General features: G+C 46.7%; 1 protein-coding gene across 2 annotated transcripts in view; it reads left to right on the top strand.

Annotated features, from left to right (window-relative positions):
• The window catches only part of rnf207a (ring finger protein 207a), a 32,377-nt gene extending 14,222 nt beyond the window's left edge, over positions 1 to 18,155 (top strand). For both annotated transcript variants that reach the window (XM_015958418.3, XM_015958417.3), the window contains exons 10-18: positions 10,578 to 10,646; positions 10,920 to 10,988; positions 11,219 to 11,325; positions 13,978 to 14,155; positions 16,244 to 16,429; positions 16,567 to 16,618; positions 16,701 to 16,818; positions 17,517 to 17,609; positions 17,780 to 18,155. In XM_015958418.3, the coding sequence (XP_015813904.1) occupies positions 10,578 to 10,646; positions 10,920 to 10,988; positions 11,219 to 11,325; positions 13,978 to 14,155; positions 16,244 to 16,429; positions 16,567 to 16,618; positions 16,701 to 16,818; positions 17,517 to 17,609; positions 17,780 to 17,927 (1,020 nt within the window). In that variant the 3' untranslated portion in view covers positions 17,928 to 18,155. The remainder of the gene's footprint in view (positions 1 to 10,577; positions 10,647 to 10,919; positions 10,989 to 11,218; positions 11,326 to 13,977; positions 14,156 to 16,243; positions 16,430 to 16,566; positions 16,619 to 16,700; positions 16,819 to 17,516; positions 17,610 to 17,779) is intronic.
• The last annotated feature ends 6,136 nt before the right edge of the window (positions 18,156 to 24,291 follow it).

Here is a 24,291-nt window from a genome sequence, read left to right as displayed (position 1 = left end):
AATCCAGGTTCACTTAGCTAAGTTAGCCCTGATCCTCTATCAGAGAGGACTCCAACGTGGTCAGAAGATCATGAACCTCCAGAGTATGCTAGCTGAAAAACAGCGAAATGGAAGGCTGATCGAGGAAGACGACACCCGCACCGATTCTGGGGAAGATGGGGAGGAGACCCCGCCCCCCTCTGCTGATGACAACAGACAGTGGGAAGGGGGGAAACACCAGGACTCTCTGGACGGACGCACGCCGCAGGGGAGAGATGAAGCTCATCTGTTCCAACCTTCGGCCCCGTTCCCTACACACACTATAGGGCATTCAGGACCACCTAGGGGCCGAGAGCAGTTCACCCTCGAATCCCAGGTTGGACCCTCATCTTCACGGCCTTCTCAATCAGTGAGAAGTCGACCAGCTGAGCGGCACCTCTATTTAGACCGCTCCCCCAGTCCACGAAGGGTGCAAGGTGCCGATTGGGGTTATGCACCCCAAGCTGCACCTCAACCATCCACCCATCCTAGCTACTCCGGTATTCGGCATGCCGATAACCAGCTGCAGGACAAAGCATCATACGCCAGTCCGTACCCGGACAAAGCGTATTACGCAGATGCCCCAGTTGAAAGACGCAGGCTGCACTACGCAGACGTGCCCCGGGAGGAGGATCTCCCAGGACACCCACGTGACGTGCCAGCAGCCCGCCACAACATGCCGGACCCCGATTTGGGCCCCAGGAGTCAACATTGGGAGCCCAGAGCACACCAGCGATATCCAGCGCCCTCTGAGACAGACCGTGGGTCAGAGTCAGAGGATGACGCGCCGTACCGTGAGTCAGGGCTCCGTGTACGTCAAATTGAATCGCTAGCTAAAGACATAGAACGCTTTGATCCTAACACCAATGAATCCAACGTCGACGATTATCTCAGGGAGATAGAACGTTGTCTGCTTGATCTTCCAGCACCCTCTTCAAGGGAAAAGCTCAAGCTAATTTGGAAAACCACATCTAGAACGGTGCACGGTTTCATGGAAACTCTACCACCTGACATTCGTGATCGGTACTCCTCGCTCTGCCGAGCGTTGAGAGATGAATACGCCACGTATGCAGACTCTGCGTCAGCTACAATGGGGGCCTTCTCCATCAAACACGGGAGGAACGAACCCCCCAGAGAGTATTATCGCCGACTCAAAAGTGCTTATTTCCAAGGTCGAAACGGCCCTGGGCTCGAGGAAGACCCTGCCTTCAGATCCCTGTTCATTCACAACCTGCACGAGTGTGTTCGCTCCGAAGTCTCAATGTATTGTCGGATGAAAAAACTGACAACTCAGGAGATTAGGAGATACGCTCAACAGGCTTGGGAAGCCGGCGGAAAGCCCCAAAAGCCTGACGCACATCACCGCGTCATGCACCTAACTCCCGACACCGAGCCGCGTTTGGAGCTTGAAGGCACAGAAGCTCCACCCACTAAGCCAAAATCTGCTAAACCTAGACCTGCTAAACCGCGAGAGCAGTCCCAATCTCCTCAACAGGGGAAGGGGGGTGCTGATTGGCCACCTAGGTCTGGACAATCAGACAGGAAGTGGCCCAACCAAAACCAACGGCAGGCAGGTCGGAACAGTGGAAGGTTTAAGGAGCGCCGCCCACAGGTAGGTCCCGAACACAAGTCCGCAGGTGAGTACTTGACCAAAGCCGACCTCCAGGAGATGTTTCAGCAGTTCCTAGCTAAACAGAAGGAACAGCTGAGATCTGCAGATGAGACCCCTGAACCAAAGTCTGCTTCTAAGAAGCCAGACTCAGAGCCAACGTCCGCATGACTAGGCGTGGCTCAACCCCCCAGCGTGGCCAGGACTTACCTGATCAGTTGGGGAAACACTACTGGTAGACCACAGGAGTCTCCTGAAATCTACCCCCCAGAGAAACCAGATACTAAATTTCTGAAGTTCCTTGGTGACTTAACAAACCATGATCATGCTCGCCGTTTGTACTGTAGCACCAATCTAGGTGGATGCATACAAGTTGATGCTCTGCTGGATACCGGCTCAGAAATCACCCTGATGTGCTCCACATTGTTCCATCGCGTGTCTGACACCATGCGGTCGCTCGGGAAACCAGTCCAGGTTGAACCTTGTGACCTGAAAATCACCAGCTACACCCAGACCCGGGAGTGTATCACTCACCGGGCGTGGCTGGATATCACCTTCCAAGACATGACTCTGGTTCACCCGTTTTATGTCTGCCAGCTAGACACTGAACCACTTCTCATTGGTCAGGACCTGCTTGAACGTCTAGCTCCCCTCATCGACTGCCAGAAGGGTCAACTGTGGGCCCAGGTGGACACACCTAAGCCCTGGAACCCAGATAGCAGCCGACCATCCTCCATTCTTGAAGTCAGCATAAGTGAGCCGCAAAACCCTTGTTCCAAGGTCATGCCCCTTCCTACGGCTCCCACAGACGATGTCCGCCTGCAAAGGCACGAAACCGCTCCTGGAACTCCTCTCTGCACACATTCATCTTTTCTCTGCTCGCTGAAGAACGTCAGCCTGCAGCCATATGCACCACACATAGTTGGTGGTCTTACCATCAACTGCACCCACATCTCAGATGCTCGCCTTGCTCTTTGGTCGGAAAAGTCAGCCATCAGCCAGCAGATGTTTGAACACCTGCGTCAGAAGGACCCCCTTCTGGTCAGTGTGACACGTAGCCATCGGCTCTTGTCACCTACTTGGCCGCAGAGGCTCCTGAAAGCGCCAGAGGTCTGCTCTCTGACTATCCAGCTTGGAGCAAGACAGCTCACACATACATTCAGCATCATACCACAGCTTGATCCACCTGCACTCATCGGAGCAGATCTGCTGGTTCGACTCGGTGCCCAGCTGGACACTTGCAATCAAGTCCTTTGGGCCCGGGCCACACCATCCTCTGAGCCTGGCTCAGAAGGCCCTGAACACTTGCTGTCCGGTCAGACCATTCCACAGGCCTGCCGTGCAGTGGTTGAGGCCAGCACGGTTCTGCCCCCACAGGTCAAAGGAGTGCCCGTTCGTCTGACTCTGATGAAGCATCAGAAGCTGCCAGGCACACAGGCCTTCTTCCAGCCATCACCACACTTCTTGGAGCTCAACTTAGCCGTCTGTGGCACGCCACTCTTGGAGCTGAACAATCGTTCTGCGTACTTGTTGGTCGAAAATCCGACCCAGAGTCCTATCCACCTGCCGGCAGGAAAGCCCTTGGGCATGCTGATAGATAGCTCATTCCATGACTTCGAACTTTCAGTCCCCGTGATCGGACAACTTCCGTTGTTCTTGAACGACAGACAGGTTGGTGCAGACACATTCAGTACTTTCCCTTCACAAATGATTACCATCAAGCGGCATGAAGCCCTTCCTGAGGAACCCATTTGCAGTGCAACCTTAGATACTGACGGCGGTCAGTGTCTAACGGTTTTTGCAATAAATACTCAACCCTCTGAGTCACCGGTTGAAAGCCCGGAACACCAGAGACCCTCCTCCTCTGAACCTTATGACGGCTTCGAGGCCGAAGTCAGCCAGCAGCTTGACAAAGCGGATGCGCTGGAGTCAGAGGAGCAGAGAGCAGCGCTTAGAAGCCTGTTCTATGAGTTTCAGTCCATCTTATCCAGGGACTCCCTGGACTGTGGACTCACAAACCTGCATACGGTTCGCATTCCAACGAACCCGAATGCCCCTCCTACTTTTGTACGTCAGTACAAGATTCCCCTCGCTGCTTATGAGTCGATCCAGGAGATCCTCGATCAGCTGAAGGAGAAAAACATCATCAGAGAGTGTAACTCCACTTACAACTCTCCCATCTGGCCGGTTCTGAAACCGACTGGGAAATGGCGTCTCACCATAGACTATCGCGCACTGAACAAACAAGTACCTCTCTCCAGGTGGCCTATGATCCATTTAGATCAGGAGCTAGCCAGAGTCAGAGATGCTCGTTTCTTCTCTACGGTTGACGTAGCCAACGGCTTCTGGACCATGAAGGTTGAGCCGGCGGACCAGTATAAACTGGCTTTCTCCTTTGGAAATCGCCAATATACTTGGAACCGCTGCCCCTTTGGCTACTCTAACTCACCTGCCGAGTTCAACATCTTCCTCCACAAAGCCATGTCAGATGCTGCTTCCAGAGGGAACCTCATATATGTCGATGACATCTTGATGAGGAGTCGAACCTTCGAGGAGCACCTGGCCGAACTCCGTCACGTGCTGCAACAGCTCGCTGACGCCGGAGCTAAATTGGCGATTCTCAAGGGACAGTGGTGTCGAACCAAAGTGGAGTATGTTGGACTGCTGGTTGGCCCTAATGGAGTCGAGCCCCAAGCGGGACGCATTAGAGCCATTCAGGACATCAAAGCCCCAGCTAATCTGACCGAACTCAGGAGCTTCCTCGGAGTCTGCAACTACTCCAGGCAGTTCATTGAGGAGTACGCTGAAATAGCGAGGCCCCTCACTGAGCTGCTTCAGAACGACACACCTTTCGTGTGGTACAGACCCCAAGAACTCTCCTTCCAGTTCCTAAAACAGAAGTTGGCGTCCGCACCCTGTCTGGCTTACCCAGACAAGGATAAAGAGTTCTACATAGAGGCTACTTTCTCCTCTCACTGCCTGAGCGCTGCTTTGAAGCAGAAACACGATCAGGACATGAGAGTTGTGGCATACGCCAGCAAGCCTCTGAGCAAGGTGGAACTCCAATTCTCAGACTGCGAGAGAGCTCTCCTCTCTACAGTCTGGGCCGTCGAACACTTTCGTAGTTACATCGGTGGACAGAAAGTGATCATTGAAACGTGTCATCAGCCCGTCACCTTCCTAAACAGCCAGCGACTTCGCGAAGGAAGAGTGTCAAACAGCCGCATTGCGACGTGGATGATGGTGCTCCAAGGATACAACATTGAGGTCAAGTATGGTCAGAACACCAAGCTAGCGCTAGGACAAGGGCTAGCAGGCTGCCAGCACTGTGACTCTGACTCCGTCATGGGCCCCCTGGACACACCTGCCGCAGTCTACCCAACCGCATCCAATCATCGCTACTTTGATGAGAATGTTTGCCAAGGGCTTCCGAAAGTTTACACTGATGGATGCTCCTACCTTCACGAAGGCCAGCTCCGTGCTGGGGTTGGAGTCGTTTGGGTGGACTGTGACACTAAGCAACCAAATCACTACCGGTTGGGCCAAAAGTCTAGTCAGTACGCCGAAATTGCTGCAGTGTTGATAACCCTCCAGCAGGCGGCAGCCTTGGACATCACTCAAATCGTCCTTTGCTCAGATTCAAACTACGCTAGACACAGCTTCATTTCTCACTTCCCCATGTGGAAGGAGAACCACATGAAAAACGCCAGGAACAGAGACGTGAAACACTCGGAGTTATTCCTAGCGTGTGATCTGCTCACCACTGAGAAAGGCATAATGGTCTACTGGAAAAAGGTCAAAGGTCACTCCAGGACCCTAGGTCCAGAGAAAGATGGTAATGACGAAGCTGACCGCCTTGCTAAGCTCGGTGCTGACCAGGGAACCTGCTGGGAATTCAAAGACGAGTGGCTTCCACCCAAGGCCGTTCACAAGGTCTGCGCGATTACTCGTCGCCATGCTAAACAGGCAGACGAACCTCGGACCGTTGAGGTACCCGTGTTTCTAGGCAGACAACCACAGGACGCGGACTTAGTCACCATGCAGGAACAAGATCCTGACCTGAAGCTCATCCGCGAGCTTCTCCAAAAGGGCCCGATGTCTAAACAACCATCACCACCTATTGGTGCAAGCCAAGATTTGGTAAACCTGCATCGTCAACTCACGCACCTGAAACTACAAAACGATTTGTTAGTTTACATGCGTGACGATCACAGCCCGCCGCGCTGGGTTGTTCCACTCGACCACAGAGGAGTGATGCTTGCCTACGCCCACGACACTCCGGTTGGAGGTCACCGCGGAGCAAAAGCTACCCTCGCGTCACTGACAGAAGTAGCATATTGGCCGTCGATGTCCAAGGACGTACACAGCTATGTCCAAGGCTGCCTCATCTGTGCCCAGTTTCAACCCTCCCAGCCGCTTGCTAGAGCACCACTGCAACGCAGGGGAATAACCTTCCCTTGGTCCCACCTGCAGATCGACTGGGTTGGACCGGTTCCCAAATCGGCAAGAGGAAACAAATATATGCTAACTGTAACTTGCAGTTTCACAAAGTGGGTTGAGTGCCTTCCAGCGCCAAACGATACAGCCGTCACAACCGCTGTACTGCTGATTAACCACGTTTTCAGTCGATGGGGACTTCCACTCTGCATTGACTCTGACCGAGGAACTCATTTCACATCCAGTGTAATGACGTCCCTGTTTGAACTTCTGGGAGTGGAAGTGAGATTCCACCTTCCCTATCACCCACAGTCATCCGGACAGGTCGAACGGATGAACCGCACGGTCGTCTCTATGCTCAAAAAGTACGTCTGCTCCACTGGGAAGGACTGGGACGTCAAGCTCCCTCTGGTCCTGATGGCCATACGGTCCACTCCACAGCGATCCACTGGGGTTACGCCCTTTGAGATGATGACCGGCAGACTGATGACTCTACCACTGCACCTCCTGGATCACCCAGAGGATGTCAGTGTTGCCACTGCCTATACCGCTCATCAGTATGTGGCAGACTTGAAAACACACCTCAGAGCTACGTTCGCGCACGCTCAGAAGAAACTGGAGACCAACGTAGAAGGCGCTAAAGCCTACTACGACCAAAAGACAACCAGCCGCGAATACGAGGTGGGTGACAAAGTATTCTACTTTCGGTTCGCCCAACCGGCACGCAAACCTAAGAAGTTCCTGCCCTGCTGGTCAGGACCATTTGAGATCGTGGCAAAACTCTCTCCAGTTGCATACAGGTTATGCATCACCAAAGCGAGACAGGAGCCTGTCTACAAATGGGTACATGCAAACCAAATCAAACCCTACGTCAAACCATCCCCGCGGGTACAGAGACCAGACTCCCCGCAGGAGGTAGACGTAGTCTCGACATAGTTCTATGCATGGAAATGGAAAGGGGGGGAAAGTGCACGTTTAACCCACTAACATGTACTAACCGACAAAGAACCAGGCCCCCCCCCGCCGTCACTTTCACTAACCAAGAGAAACTCCTTCCTAGACCGCTAACAGGATGTACCTACTAAAACCTTACAGAGTACTCTGGTACTTATACTAGGCTCTGATTAATGAATCTCTACGTGCAATCAAGACTTTGTCTGAAACCATACATCAGGATATTGTGTACACACGAGTGGTGAGAGATTTGATGCAGGACCTGCTCAGGGAAGTAAGTTCCACGCTGGACAGCTTGGTTGAAAGTCGTATTTCCCCATACTTGGTACCACTGGACCTGCTCAAAGTTAGCTTGACAGCTGCTACCCCTCTACTGTGCACCTTTCACAAATCCACCTAGCGTACAGCCTAGGTAGTGCAATTCCCATTCACGTTGATGCAGAAAATTAGAACTCGGTTTCCTGTTACATGTTCCCATAATTGTGACACCTCACATCTATAGGTTTAAGTCGATGCTGAACATTGGTATTTGAAAGGACGGTAGGCATTTCCACTTTGAACTAGAAACCTGACACTCCATCACCTCAACCTCGAACAGCATGACTCAGAGATTGAGATCATGGACGCTTTCCAGGGTTATAACTTTGCCTTCGATTTAGAAATTGACCAACAATTACTGATTGAAGGAACCAAATTTGCTAAGTTCACACAAAACCCGCGTGAACTTACTTTGACGCCCAAGACGCTACATTGACACAGATTATACGACTTTAATCTGCACATTGGTCGCCCTGGGGATGGAATGGCTCATCACGGCCGTGATAGCTTATTCCGCCTACAGGCGTGTTAAGAAACTCCAAGATAAGATGCACTTGCTCACCTACGGTGTGCCTCGTGACCGCGTTCGGGGAGACTCCAAGCGTGAATGTACCACTCCTGTCTAAAGGGGGTGAGCAACATTTTCTTTGTTATTTTGTAACCCTAAGAGTAGTTCTCACTTTAGTCTACCTCACATTTTTATCTGAGTGTTGCATTATGTCACATTCTTTATAAGCTACACACTGAATGTATGACCTAAGAATGTATTTTATGAGACCTCAAGGTTGCTATGAATTTTCTTGGATGTTATATGTTACATGTTTTTTTTTTTTTGGGTTTTCTGTATTTTTGTTTCTTACTTGGTCACATATTGACTAGTGGTTATGTGCCGGCCCAGCTCAGTCTGTCAATGACTCTGTCTGACGCACCAGCACATTGTAGTACCTCTTAGTTTTATGGTCCTTGTTTTAGCCCAAAGACTGTCCTGATCCACCCTTTGGACCAAAAAAGGGGGGAATCTTGGGACCACATAGGTCAATGCGCGTTTGCGAACTATGGACCTCGTACATCACCGCGTGCTCCATAAACTGAACTGTATGGCCGGCGGTGAGATGCCTTTGTGTCCACTCGTGGAGTTAACCGCCCACCGACCTTCCTCCTTCTACACTACCTCTCGCATGGACGACATCATCATTGCGTACCACCTGCGTGAGTGGCTTCTTCTCGTTATGCGCGTTGGGGACTATCCCGTTTCCTATCCTCTTTGTGCCTGACCAGGATCAAAGACCAAAGGCGCCAGGATCCAAGACAAAGACCAAAGACTAAGGCGTCCAAGGAGACCAACGTCCTAAGGGACAAACCCACCTGTGCTTCCGACAATCAAGTCGACCTACGTTCATGAGGAACAAACCCATCTGTGCTTCCGACGATCGAGCTTTGGGCGCGATCCCCGAAACCAAAAGGGGGAATGTTGAGGGTCTGACCTCATGAGGAAATTACTATGCAGTGATTTTCCCCAAAATGACTGTGCTTAAATTGCTCTGAAAAGCTAATAATCACATCAGCGCCAAGAAACTTCATTTCCCATGATGCTTTGCACACGGAAGCATTGTGATGACGTCACCGCCTAGTACCAGAAACACGTTCTGCGCATGTGCGGGAAGCCGTGGAGCTTTTCCCGCGAACTAAGACCATAAATCTTCAGCAGAGACAAAGAAACCTCGTTCTTTTGCCCAGGATACCTGGCGGTGAGGACACGCTTGTCGAACGCTCCGACTTCTTTGAGCACGCGGAAGCTCTAAGAGCCAAGTTGAGCCCACGGGACCGCTGATCTGCTCGTTTCTGCTCCCCTCCAGCTGATGTTTGAGGACACAGAACCAGCGGAGGGAAACAACAACTCCATCCAGCTCTCAGAAACGCTGTAAGTTGTCAAACTCAGCCCAAAAGGAACTTCGTTTTCTTTGTGTCCAGCCGTGGAGAAACACTCGTGGAGCCAAACAACGGAGAAAGCATCAAACCGACGGATGACGCTGGAAACTGCGGAGAAAAACGGAGAACCGTCAAATCATAACAGCGGGGGACGCCTTGCTGCTTTGGTGATCAGAAACTCATTTTTTTCTCTCCTTTTCTTCTCCCGTTTCCTCTATAGTCCAGAATAAGCAATAAACCGCGTCTATTGCTTAAAAAGTAGCTTCGTGTTTTCCTCTTTCGTTCCAAATTCGTCCTTCGGGTCATTTTGAAAGAATAAACTGCTTATTAATCATTGTTTGGTATCTTTAAATGTTCGGCCATGGCCAGGCTGATAAACTAAGGATATTAACTCGTGATTAATCTTTTGTGTTGTTGCATGATCCTTTGAAATGTTTTGAGTGATTTAAGGTTAAGTTACTACTGATTCTAAGTGCTTTGGAAGTTAAAGTGCAAGTTGCCACCCACACTTTAGCCAGACAAAGGAGTCAGCCATCTTGTATTCAAGACTCCATTTTGAATCCATACACACGCACACACACTACTCCTTTGTGAGAACAAAGGACCCCATTCATACATCCTACATACACACAAAACACCTTGAACATTATTTTGAATATACATCCTTTTATTATATCACATGGTTATTATTCATTTATGCCACTGTTTATTCATTTGACAAATTGTTAATTAAACGTTATAAAATTCAGATTTTCGTCTCCAGTAGCTTTGTTGTGTCGAAGAGAAGTCTCTGCTCCAAGGATTCTACGAACTTCAAGAAAGACTGATAAGAGTTTTGGATTCAATTTTTCCCCGGTAAAAGGGGAATGGTGCCCCGTATATCTAAGAATATCTTAATTAATTAATAAATCAGTAAATATTCCCATATTTACAGAATTTATTGAAGAATCCAAAAGTAAGTTGAAGCTTACTAATTGTTCGCTCCTAATAACCCCAACAGTCTTCACTGCTCATCTAGAATCTTCTGGTGCTGATCCGTAACTGGAAAGTCACGGGAGTCCGTGACGCTGCGTGTTTAGAAAATGTCCTGCAGTAACCACATCTGACCACAGGGTGTCACTCTTACTTCAGTTTTACATAATGCACTTTTAACAATAATTAAATAATGTTCTTCTGAAAAAGGTTCAGTATTGGCACAGAACAGCCTGCCATGCCATAAAACTTTCTTTATTTACTATAGAAACCATAGAAACATGGTTAGGTCTTTTTAATAATGCTGCAGGGTTTGACCTCTAACCTCTGATGTTTCTAGGTCCACTTGGTCACCTGTTCAGCCTTCCTCAGCTCAGCCAACAAGTATGAGTTTTTGGATATGGGTTACGTGAGTACATCTGGAGCAACGGTGCAGTCATGAACAAAAGCAGAAGTGTGAATTAACAACAGAAATGTGCTAACAAGGTAGCGATCAAATAGATGAATAAATAACATAAATGTACAACATGACAGGAGTCTCAGGTGGTGAACAAACCAGAGTAAATAAAAGGTTAACAGAAGCCTGCTGGACTGGATTGGTTTTTAAATGGAAGCTGTCCATAATGTCTCAGTGAGGTGAAACAGGCCACGGAGTCCCACTCTGATTTTTCTGTTTGCTCAGCAACTCATGGAGAGGCTGAAGAAGATTGTGAAGCTTCCTCATCGACTGCGGCCAGTGCAGAGCAGCAAAGTGAGAACATCAGTCTCCTAGAAAGTCTAAATACAGTCATAAAAGAGAAGTTTTGCTTCTTACAAAGGCAGATTCTAGATTTTGCAACAGCATAATATTAGTTTGACTGTTGTAATGAAAGTGGATATAAGAAGGAACACAGTTATTGTTTATGTAATGATGTTTTTTTAAACTTTTGGATGATTGCTTCACTTGGATGTCTGAATGACTTTCTCTCTGCCGTCTGTTAGATCAACACCGAGTATAGAAGTGAGTTTGCTCGCTGTTTAGAGTCTCTGCTACAGATAGGACCCCGCCGTCCTCCATCTGTCTCTGGGTCCATAAGTGTCGTGACAAGGTAAGATCATCTCCCTGCAGCTAGATTCATTTAATAATTTTCTTAAAAGTATTGAACTCTGAATAACCATCTAAAAAAATCTTATTTCTTATTATAATTTGGTCACTGAAAGTTTTTCATGCAGGCTGAACAGGAAAATAGTCTTCTACAGCTTCTGATAGAAAATAAACAATGAAACTAGGACAGGGGTATTCTGTTCCGGGCCTGGAAGGCAGGTATTCAGCATGTTTTGGTGGTTTCTCTGCCCCAACACTTTTGATTCAGTGATTGAATCACCTGTGCAGCAGCTCATCAGATTCTGCAGAAGCCTGTTAATCACCTGCTGGCTGAAATCAGGTGTGTTGAAACAGTTAAAACTCAAACTGGTACTGGCCCTCCCTGCGCTAGGGTTTGAAAAGCTTGACATAGCTATGAGACACAGTCGCTGAATGTTCATGGACTCACTCATCGTGACTAGTGACGGTTTGTTGGTTTAGCATCCATGAAAGAGCAGATAACGTCTTGACTATTAAAGCCTAATTGTTAGCATCAGCAACTTCACCATACTGCTAAACTTGTAATTTGTGGAGGTAAAACATCAATAGTGGTAGAGTTGCCTTGCTGTTATCCAATCAAAAGCGAGATGTCCAAATATCAGGAAATAAGGCTTCAAAACCTGCCATCTGAAGATTACCCGTGATTTAGCACCGATGCCAGTGCCCCCCCCCCCCCCCACCCCCCCCCCCCCCCACCCCGGACATGGGAAAATATATGAGAATGGGGGTGTGGCATCAGGGAGGGAAAATGGAGAAAATAGACTTCCCCCACCCCCAACAGGGGCAAGAGTTGGGGTTCAGGAAAAACACATCAAGCATAAAAGCACATATTCACACAGTCACAACATAAACCACCAGTGGTGGGTGGGAGGGGCGGGGATCCCCTTTGCACGAGGGGAGGGGGCCTCTGCTCTGAGGTGCGGAGGAGATTCAGGCAATGAGAAAGATTCCAAGATGATGCATGTGTGCTGGATATATGAAATAAATAAAACAGCACACACCAGCGTTCTACCGTCTGTATGAAAATAAGTCTGAGTGGAAAATTTCTCACTTGTGAAGCGTCCAAAGTCCAAATACCCAAACGGTTCGCAAGTGCAGATGGGGAAGAAAGGAGGCGCCATGCTGGATCCCGCTATGCTAGTTATTCTGTCTGTCTGTCTCTAAGCTTTGTACTCTGATACGTTTGCATAATTCACCTTGCTGCAGAGGATCTGCATGGGAGGAAGTCCAGCTCAGTTTAGAACATTCTGGTCCTGCTGTGGCCAGATAGATGTTCCGGTGAAGAATGAATGAGTAGCTGCATGTGGTCACACTTCCTGGATGGAGGATGTTGTTTGAGGTAAAGCAGTGGTTTTAAAATCTTACTAAAGAAGTCAACCTGCTCCTCTTTTCATTTGATCTAAGTGCAGATTTACCTGATCAACGCATCAGTGTCTTCCCAGCCATTCACAGGTGTTTAAGCCTGCTGACCAACACCAGCATGCTGACGACTTTTTGTTCCAGTGTGTTTAATGTCCTGCCAGAGCAAGATGTAGTGGGCCGGGTCTGGTATCTGGCAGCCGGCTAGCACTATTTTTATCGTAATTTCATGGAACTCTCTGGGATTCTGTTGCGCGTTGGCGAGCAGAGGCTGGGCTGTTTTGTTTCTGGGACATTTGATGTCACCTTTCAGCTTAGGAAAAGTCTGGCATCACTGCTGTGAGGACAGAGGCTCGCCGTGCAGAAAATGACTTGTATGAGTGAGAAGGTTTACGCTTTAGCCAGGTCTGCTGCTGCTGTGGACAGGAAACGGGAGAAAAAGAGCCAGATCACAGGTAAATTATTTTAACGTGTTAATCTGTCAGGTTGTGATAAACTGACTTGGATTTTGGTATTTAATGTAAATACATTTTTATAAGAACTGAAAGATGACAGAAATGTTCAATTAATTTATATTTCTTGGAAAGAAAAGAAAAAAAAGTTATTTTTTTTCTGCAGCCTTTTCCAAAGCATGCAAGTCGGTGTCTGAAAGCATGTTTCACGACGATGCAGGATGTAAACCAGACAGGAGCTGATGGAAAACCCGCCAGCTGGTTTTATTTTTGACAAGATTTCACAGAACAACAGATTAGTGAAGTGGTAGGAACACATCCATGACTGTATCTGATGCTGCTGTGACCCTAAACCGGCTGCAAAACAGTCTGGATTCTCAAGATGCGTCATGAAAACATGGGGGAAAAATCTTACATTCATTTTGATTTTGATCAAAAAGGGCTCTTATCTGATTTTGGAAATTAACTCTTCATATTTGTAATTAAACTACATTTCTTCAGCTACATGCTTTTACTTTTGTTTCTATGATTTAATGTCTAAGAACCAACTGAAGACATAACTAGCTGTCGTTTCTGGCTGCTGATCATTTGTCCTTTAGTGACCGTGAACGTAAGGAAAATCATTTTAAAGGTTTTAAATCCCAAATACAGTCTGAATAATTTGAATAATTATAATTATGTGGCTTCATGTTATAATGTCTGTGTTATAAAATCAAAAATCACGTTGAAAACTTTACAAAAGGAATCATAAAGGATAAAATCAGAGACTGAGTGGGACAGTCATGATTATCATCTGCTCCGTGCAGGCTCCAGTCCCCTTTGTCGTTAGCCTGTCGCTCCCCGTCTCTGAGTGAAATGCCTCAGGGCTCAGTGTGTGGGCGAAGGTCCACATCCCACCGCAACATCTGCACCAAGGTCCTACTGGCTGAGGGCAGGGAAACGCCCTTCACCGAACACTGCCGCAGCTACGAGAGCAGCTACAGGGTGAGAGAACGCTGTGGTCCGAAGCCTCAGGTGTTTTATTAAAGAGAAAACTGTTAAAGAAGGAAAATAGAAAACTTGTTCATAAGCTTTTAAGAATGTCAGCAGTTGTATGATGTTTTTAGCTAATTTAAATGCTACTGAATGACTAAAAAAGCTTCCCAGAGTGTAGAAATAAGAAGATAAAATGTTTCAAGTGTCATCATTGGTTCTGTTTTAAGCTTCAACAAGATCAAATGAAGCACTTCTGTGCTTTTTTCGTTCATATAAAACTAGGAGTGCTCTGGGTTTAGCCCATCTGTTGCAGAACTGAAGGAGCTGTCCATGGTCCCCACAGTGGAACGCAGTGGGTAGGAGGAGTATTTTAAGATGGTGGTCATCTTCCCCAGCATCCTCCTTTCACACGTCTCCTCAGCTCAATCCAGTGGTTTGCTCAGAACCGAGCTAGATTTGCGAACTAGCTTGTTCAGTCTCTTCCTGTCTCGGTCAGAGCTGCCTGCTAACAGAGCCATAGAGTTTAGCAGCTGGGAATTAACTCCAAAGGACCTCAGCCTCCTCAGGAGGTGGAGGTGGTGGTGGCCCTTCCTATACAAATCTGTGTTGTTGGACCAGTTCAGTTTGCTGCTGAGGTGAACACCCAGGTACTTAAAGGTATCCACCACCTCAATGTCTGCTCCCTGGATGTTAACTGGTGAGAGAGGAGCAGTGTTTCTCTGGAAGTCAGTCACCATTTCCTTTGTCTTACTGGTGTTCAAGCAAAGGTGGTTACACTCATATCAGTCAACAAAGTCCATGATGACTGACCTATAGAAGGTGAAGAGAAAGGGTGAGAGTACTGTACCCTGTGGAGCTCCAGAACTGCACACAACCACCTCAGACATACAGTTGTGCAGCCTCATGTACTGTGCCTGTGGGTGACATAGTTGATGTTCAGTGCAGTCAGATTTTTGTCCACTCCTGCACCCCTCATCTTCTGCAGTGGATATAGAACACATCTACAGGTGGTTCAGAATGCCTGTGCTCGGCTTCTGACCAAGTCCTCCAAACACACCCACATCACCCCGCTTCTCCTCCAGCTTCATTGGCTGCCAGTCAACTTCAGGGCTCATCTCAAGATCCTGGTTCTGGTCTTTAGGGCCTTACATGGACAAGCACCATCATACATTGGTGATCTTCTCAGTCCCTTCACCCCCAGCAGGTCCCTGAGGTCCAGTGACCAAAGCCTACTGGTTGTGCAGCGCACCAGGCTAAAGACCAAAGGTGACAGATCATTTGCTGTGGTGGCCCCCAGACTCTGGAACTCTCTCCCCCTGAGCCTGAGATCAGTGGCCTACTTTAAACTCACCTGTTCAGGCTTTGGTGGGACCTTCATCACCACCCTCTCCTTTTTCTGCTCTTTCTAATCGTGCCTTTCCCACGATCCACTGATTTCCCTCTTTCCTTTTAATTTTCTCTCTCCCCTTCCTTACAATATAATTTTTTTAATCACAATTTGATTTTTTTTCTCATTATAAACATATTTTTAATAATTTTTTAAAAATATTTTTCATACTTTAATTGTTTTTCGCTTATGTGAAGTGCCTTGTGATATATATATATATATATATATATATATATATATATATATATATATATATATATATATATATATATATATATATACATGTGTGTGTGTGTGTGTGTGTGTGTGTGTGTTTGTGTGTGTGCGGTATGCACATACCAGAGATGGGGAATTGTGTATCAACAAGTCATCTCCATGCCATGTTTGTGATTTATATCTGTGAAAGGCGCTATATAAATAAACTTTTACTTACTTACTTACTTTAGTTCAGCAACTAATCCAGGTGATTTCAATCAGCACAGCGAATGAACCTGGTTTAGAACAAAATCACAATATGGAGTTGACTTGTTGATGCCACAATCCCAAACTCTGGCAATTATAGTAACATAAAACATAAAACTCTTGCTCTCAGATTATTAAACCAAGAGTTTATCGTCCGTAAAGTACAAACAGAAGCACAATTTCCTCCAGGGGCTCATTTGTTTGTATCATCTTTGAAGAAATGTTCATCTGTGTGTGTGTCTTCACAGAGTCTCCAGACTGAGATCCAGAGTCTGAAGGATCAGGTCCAAGAGCTGCACAGGGATCTGACCAAACATCACTCCATCATCAACACAGAGAAGATGGGTGAGATCTTGGACCGATCGCTGCACATCGACAATCAGATCGCAGCTCAGCACTCCACAGTGGAAACCATGAGAGTCATGTTTGAAGAGGTGATCGTGCCTGGTCTTTAGCTTAGGTTGGAAGTATTCCACACGGTTAAAACTACATCCTGCAGCCACTTAGACAAAGGGAAAAATAAATCACACTGTAAATGTGTTGCATGAATTTTGGCACCTTTTCTTTACAGATCTGGGATGAAACTTTTCAGAGAGTCACTAATGAGCAGGAGATCTATGAAGGTCTGTCGTCAGCTCTCATATCTCAAACCCACATTCTGCCTGTTTTTACGTAACTTTGTTTTTCTTCCTTCACTGGCTGCAGCACAACTTTTCGACCTGATGCAGCTGAAGCATGAGAACTCTTATCTGACCTCCATCACCAGGCAGATCAGCCCGTACATTCTCTCCATTGCCAAAGTCAAAGAACGGCTCGAGCCAAGGTAAAGATCCTGTCTGGCTGCAGGTTTTTAAGTATAAGAAAGGACTAGTGAGCCGAAGGGGTTTAAAGGAAGGCAGCTGGACTGTTTTTGGTTTCTTAATGATGTTTTGCGTCTCATCCGAGAAACTTTGTCCATTCTTACTGGAAAGTGGGTGGGTCAAGCTTACAACATGTAACTGTCTGTTGTTGCTTAACAAGCTGAAACTACCTATGAATACCCCTCCTCACTGACCACCGAGGAGTCGCTGATGACGTTAGGTCCTATTGTGTTGGAATGGTTATTTTGACTAGATGCAGGAGGCTGTGACCTGGATTGAAACTTTTTTGGACTGGGATGGATGCAGAAAGGAAGAGCAACAGTAATGTTACTATTACCATAGTTTTTTTATGCTTGTAGCTTTTATTTTCATACTTTAAGTACATTTCCGCATAAAACACATCAAAAAGTCCCATTAAATCGTTTTACTCACGCAAAATATCGATCCTGCCTATATTGTGTTTATTTATACCAATCTCTGTTGCTCAGTACTTAACCAACACATTTCTAGGGTTCTGATTTAGTTTGCAACCCTTCCATTATTACTGTTTTGATATAATTTGTTCATGATTACAAGAAAACAAAGAAAAGCCCTCCAGAATATAAATGTAATAAACATATGCATCTATATTTTGAGAATAACGTGTTTTGTTTATCTTCAGATTTCAGGAGCCTGAAGAGAATCTCGACGACCGCACTGAAACGATGCTTAAAATCTACGAAGATGGCGCCGCAGCGAGGGAGAGCCCAGACAGGTGAAGATGTTTCATTTTCTCAGCAGAACTTGTTCTTCTGAGCTTATAGTCTTCAGAATCCGTTAAAAACATGAAGACTCAAGCATTAAAAAAATCCTCTTATTTTATGGGATTTGTTTGAAATAGGGAGATTGTGGTTTGAAATTGTATCCTGTTTCTTGTATTGACAGCTCCAGCCACGGTGGCGTCACAGATCAGGACAAAATTAAGATCATGCGGCCGCTGATGTCAGAGGCGGCGGAGATGCCTGTGAAGATCAGAACAGGCAGGCAGAGGTGCCCCTCGGAGACATCTGGGAACAGCGACGTTCCTTCGTGAACACCCTTTCAGCTCCAGTGGAGCAACATGCCATAAACAAGCCCATGAGATGGGTCCACTAATAACACACCACCTGACATCTTCTCAGCAGCAGGGAGCTTCTAGGTGAGCTCTTGGACTGACACTAACCGGATGGACATGAAAACCAAAGACTCCCAGCTGTCCAAACACGACGTTTACAGCCACCTTTCTGCTTTAAGAGGAGGGGACGGCTTTCTCAAGACGGCAGAGCCTAAATGATCTTAATCTGTATCACAGTTTCATCGGTTCACATTTTGGCTGTTAAAATCAGAACTGTGGGATGTTTGTTCAGCCATTTCTTTTATTTTTTACAAATGAGTCAAATCACTTCTTGTAAGATTTCTATTTTTGGGGAGATGTTGGTCGAGGAGTGATGGATGAGAGCCTGCAATTCCCAGATGGTAGTTGAACCTGTGTGACAGCACATCGGGAATGTGGTCATTTGCAATCATATATATGTGTGTGTGTGTGTGTGTGTGTGTGTGTGTGTGTGTGTGTGTGTGGTTTGTGGTGTCAGCAGAGATTGCATGGTCATTCCTGTCAGAGGCATCACCTCATGCATCTCTGTCTTTTGAAATGAAGCAGGATCTTTAGAGTGACTTTTAGCGCTTTAATTTTCTCACTCACATTGCTTCAGTTCAGCTAAGGCTCACAAACATAGTTTGGGTGGTATTTAAAGGCACAGTGTGTAATATTTTTACGTGTTTACTATTAAATTCTGTGTGTCTGTTCACAAACTTCTTCTTTTTCATTAATATTACTCACCACATCTATTCTAAGTTTTCATGTACATAAACGGTGGTTGACGCTTCATAGTCATGCGCAATCTTGACATACGGTAGCTGTTTAGGGACATAAGACATACTTCCGCTTCTGGTCGGTATCAAGATGCCGATGTCGATTTGCTTGGCTTAGCCGTGATCACCGGCCACTTTTTCAAACTTTTCTCCACTAACCTCCTCTTTTCCACCTTGCTCCTGTCTGCGATCCTCTTCAGTAGTGTCCCTGCTACCATCTCCTATGAACGCCAGACTCTTCTGTCCTTCCGTTTGTTCATGATCGCCCAAGATGCACCGAGGACATACCATCCTGTTTGTTTAACTGAGTGGTGCACTGGCCCGGAGCCAAACAATGATTCCAACCAGGGCGCCTCCAGCGATGTTTATCCGGTCCCGGGAAAACGTCGGAGGAAAAGAGGCAATCGAGCAGGAATCCAGGTGAGAATAAGACTTCTCTTAAAGTGTGGTCTATCTAGTAAACATTGGCGTGATCTTCTAGCTTCTTGTCCTATATTTGGGGACTTGAGCGCCACTTGCACATTCTCGCCAGGATGCGTTGCAGCGCGGTTCATCCGTCCAAGTTTTTTAAGGTCGGTTTATCCTCATTCCTCAGTGGTTTCTCCTCCTGTTCCCTCCATAAGTGGTTTTTATAAACACCGTGGATCTAACCCTGCTAATTTACGTCCACTAACTCCAGCTGCTTCTGTAGTTTCTGATTCCTCCACCTCACTCAGCATGGCTTTATTGAACACCCGCTCTGTTAACAATAAGTCCTTCCTGCTCAATGATTTAATTCGCTCTAAAAACCTGGATTTTCTGTTTCTGACTGAAGTTTGCCAGCAAACATCTGATTATTGTGGTCTGACCTGCATGGCTGGGAGCTTTCTTCAGCTGAATGAAGATAAGACTGAGATCCTCATCCTTGCCCCAGACAAGCTGGTTCCCAAAGCCAGAGACTCTCTTGGTCAGCTTGCTTCTCACACCAAACCTTCTGTCTGGAATCTTGGCGTGACCTTTGACCCAGCTCTCACCCTGGATTCTCATGTCAGTTCTCTTGTTCGCTCTTCCTTCTTCCATCTCAGGAACATTGCTAAGCTGAGTCCCATTCTGTCCCGCTCTGAACTTGAGACTTCTCCACACCTTCATCTCCTCACGCTTAGACTACTGTAACTCTCTTTTCACGTGTCTGAGCAGAACCTCCCTGAACCGTCTACAGGTGGTTCAGAATGCCTGTGCTCGGCTTCTGACCAAGTCCTCCAAACACACCCACATCACCCCGCTTCTCCTCCAGCTTCACTGGCTGCCAGTCAACTTCAGGGTTCATTTCAAGATCCTGGTTCTGGTCTATAGGGCCTTACATGGACAAGCACCACCTTACATTGGTGATCATCTTAGTCCCTACACCCCCAGCAGGTCCCTGAGGTCCAGTGATCAAAGCCTACTGGTTGTGCAGCACCATACTAAAGACCAAAGGTGACAGATCATTTGCTGCTGTGGCCCCCAGACTCTGGACCTCTCTCCCCTGAGCCTGAGATCAGTGGACTCAGTGGTCTCCTTTAAACTCACCTGTTGGGGCTTTTTAAAAAATCTTTTTACATTTTTTTATTTTTGTGAAGCACCTTGTGATTTTTATCTTGAGAGGTGCTATAGAAATGATATTTTCTTCTTCTTCTAAGACATGTGCTTCGTGTTTGCAGTTTGACATGAGGAATCCTAAAAGTTCTCCTCCCTTCAGACATTGTGTGGGGATGGTGCTCGCCATTGCAGCCCTGCAGGTTTGGGGAAATTCTGCTCCTTCCCCTTGCCTGCCCTGCTCCAACCACATGTGGTCAAGCTGGGAGTCATTAATATGTGGTGGCACGCACGCAGGAGGAGAGGGCGAAGGGTGAGACGGCAGCAGCGGAAAAAACGATAGAAGACATAGATGCAGCAAATGACTAAACAGGTTCTCCATTCCCTGAGTGAGATGCTGACTGTAAGAAGCAACAAAGCAGCAGAAACAGTAAATAAAACGTGCGGACAGTAAGACACAGGTGTGTGGTGTTTTCTGTGTGTGACCCCCCGAGTAGCTCTCAGTGCTACTGCTTCTCCCTCTCACCCGCAGACATGTGCACACCATCACAATGACACGCTTCCTTTTTGATTTGTGTGGGCTACTGGGCAAATTGAGCTGCAGCAACTTCGCTGAACTGTGTGGCACTAACATTTTTGCCCCTTGCAGTCCGGGCGGTCCAATGGACGTCATGTGTGCTGTTTCGAGTTTTGCTTGCTTGTCTTTCAGTTTCTTGACTAATCCTGCTGCAGCAAGCCCTCTATTTCAACCCACCTATGCTCTTAGAGCCCTTTAGAATAGAATAGCCTTGACTCCTTCAAAACGGTGCACATTTAAAGCTGTTACAACAACTCCACGGGCTAGGTTATGAATGCGAACACGGTCGTGGAACACTCACCCCTCCCCTCGGTTATCCATCCTGAAACACTTCTGCTGTGACCAGAAGCCCGCAATGCCGGACGAAATTGAGCTAAACACCAGTCGTCATGTTCCTGCTCCTGCCAGGCCCCGTTTCCATAGCAACCCCAGTCAGCACCTCATCACCTTCATGCATCACACCTGGCTCCCTCATGCCACCGCTCCCGCCAAACCCTGTTTCCACAGCAACCTAACCTACACCTCATCAGCTTATCACACACACCTGCTCCTCCTGCTATATAACTCCCAGCCTGCTCTCCAACCAGTGCCAGATTATTGAATGCTTTGTAAGTAAATTCTCCAGCCTTTCACTCACCTTGACTCCACGGATCCGAACCTTGCCTCGTCCTCTGACCTGCCTGCTCCTCGTGCCCTCCTAGGATTACCGCCTTGCTCCCGACCACGTCTTTGGATTTCCCCTATTGGAGTTGCTGCCTCTCTGACCTCCTGGCCACGACCCTGCTCAGTCCTCGACCACGTCTCCGGATTCCCCTGTCGGATATTCATCCTCTCAGATCTCCTGGTAACGACCGCCTGTCTTCTGACCTAGCCTCTGCCTCTCCCATCATCGCCCCTTTTCCCTCTTTAATAAACATTCTTAAACGTGTCAGTCTGTGTTGGGTGTTTTTACGGGTCCGCCAGTTTGAGTACATGCTCGTTCCCTCCTTTGATCTAGCATCATGAACCTCTGCTGCTCCAGCTAGCATAGCTCCGTTGCCTTCATCGTGAATGTCTTGCTTTTCTATAACCTGCTGTTGGGTCCAGCAGCAGGTTTAAAATATCCTGTCAATTTGGGGATTTTCTGCAGAAGATTTCTGTGCTTTTGTTCTTTGATTCTCTCCATTTTTCTTTTCTGAGCGCCGCTCTCATATTTTCTTTCTGACATTTTTTTCATTTACCCTCGTTAAGTGTAGCAGCCTATGATACATGAATATGACGTGTCACGTGACACGTTACTTAACTCAAGACCGCCACAATGTTTACCCAATCAGTGTCGCTCATGATTTTGTCGGCCAATACAGTTGAATATTCTTGCATGTAAATCTAAATAAAGTCATATATTTTTAGCTGGCCAATGGGGGCCCCAGAACACACGTGGGCCCCTAGGCTCAAGCCATATCAAGCCTGTGCATTAATCCGGGCCTGCTGACTGGTAAGCGCGCATGACTCTCACCCGGGAGTCTGGGGACTGAATCCCGCCCGGGCCCTCGTTTCTCCACCTTGCCACATTTGCTATAATCACTTAATTCATATTTTTGTATTTTTTTAAAATCTCCACAATATAATAATATTTACACCATGTTAGAAGGAGGCCTGGAAAAATGTTTTAAGCTAATTTGTTTTCCAAATTTGCCGTTGCAGCTTTGAGTAACTTCTGTAGGTAATTATTCAGAGTGAAAAGGCTTGAGATGTGTTTCGTTCTGACATGAAACTCACAACTCAGCACACACGAGTAAACTCGGGGTGAAACGAGGGTGGTCTGTATTTTCAGCACAGGGATGGTTAATGATGAGGAGGTAGACTGATGGACTTGAGAAAGAGAAAAAGGTTATTTACATTTTGCAGCTAAAGTGGGTTTGCTCAGGAACGCCATTTCTCAGGAAATATTGGGGTCACGCTGGCCTGAAGGAACAGCCGTGCTCTGCAGAGGAGTCAGAGGTGCAGATTCATTAAAAATACATTTGTGACAGCAGAGTAACTAATGACCGGGCTTGTGCTCTGGTCCTGTACTCCCTCCCCACGGTCATTCATCATCTGCACTCATCGAACTACCGGGCTCATGTTCGCTCTTCATTATTCTTCTTCTTCCCTCTCTGCTGTGCTTCTCCACCCACCAAGGGCAGGGGCGGAAATAAAACTATAAAAGCTATTTCATTCCCCTCAAAGATTTATTTTGAAATGCATTAATAGCAGATCGTTTCTTTAACAGGCTGAAAGTGCAGTTGTCATTTTACAGCAGGTAGTGGAGAAAATGTTAGGCTAAGGAAATTACATTAAAGGCAGAAAAGATCAAATTTTAACGAGCTCATAAAATAGGTCACTGAGGAAATCAAAGGATCACATTAAAAATAATTACAGCAGATCAGGGATTAGGATATAAATACTTTTGTAAAAGTAATGAAATACAGCTATAAGTCAAAGTGAGACTGAAAACATGCCGTTTAGATCCCAGAGGATTTGTTTTGTAAAAACAGGACAAAGGCCTATATACACAGACCTGAGTCGTCATTTGCATGTTTTTACAGTGTGGACTTTGGAACGAGCCCTCGCATCGTGAGAAAAAGACATCTCAGCTCTAAAGCCGATCTTCATCCGCATACGTCACATGTCACATGATCAGGAAGCAGAAAATCCATGTGTAAGGAGATTGTTTTGGGCCGCTGCTGTAAAAAAAAGTGAGGCGCGAACCGGATAAGCTTCTGCCGATCACAATTCAACAACGGATTATGAAAGAATGGATAACGCTCGAAACGCGCGGATTCTTCCTGATGTAAGAGGTGAGTCTCCGCTTTGTTTTGGTTGTTTTGGCGTCGACATCATCCTTGCGCGCAATGTTCTGTGACTCTTAAAAAAACAGTAAAAACTGTGAGAAACACTGGCAGCGAAGGGCTTTACGATCAGGAAACGGCTGGCAGCGAATGAGTTAAAGGGTGTATATTATGACTTTTTTTTCTTAAGTTATAATAGTTCTATGTTTATGTTCTTTACACCAAATCCCTCTCCTATAAAGTGATTCCAGGGCTCTGTCACTTTAAGAGAACGAGCTAGAGCTGGCCACGCCCAACCATCTCCCACTCAAGCTGCTATAAGCTGAGATGCTCCAATATCTGGAAGGGGCTTGGAGTAGAGCAGCTGGTCTTCCAGCAGCAGTTCACACATGAGAGGTGGTTCTTTTTTACTTACTAGCAACTTTTAGAAATGGCTTTATTTAGGCGCATGATTCCTAAATTCAAACACTGAGAGAAAACAGATGGATGATTTATTTTAATGTTTGGAGGTATTACAGAGGGAGTAGAGACCCACATGGATGCAAAAGGTAAGTTTTGCTTATGTTCTCTTTAAAACCTCATTAACAACAATAAAACTGTTTCCC

This window comes from Nothobranchius furzeri, chromosome 3 (assembly GCF_043380555.1).
Source record: "Nothobranchius furzeri strain GRZ-AD chromosome 3, NfurGRZ-RIMD1, whole genome shotgun sequence".
Classification (NCBI taxonomy): domain Eukaryota; kingdom Metazoa; phylum Chordata; class Actinopteri; order Cyprinodontiformes; family Nothobranchiidae; genus Nothobranchius; species Nothobranchius furzeri.
Note: the sequence above shows the minus strand (reverse complement) of the source record. Positions and strands in the feature narration are given on the sequence as shown.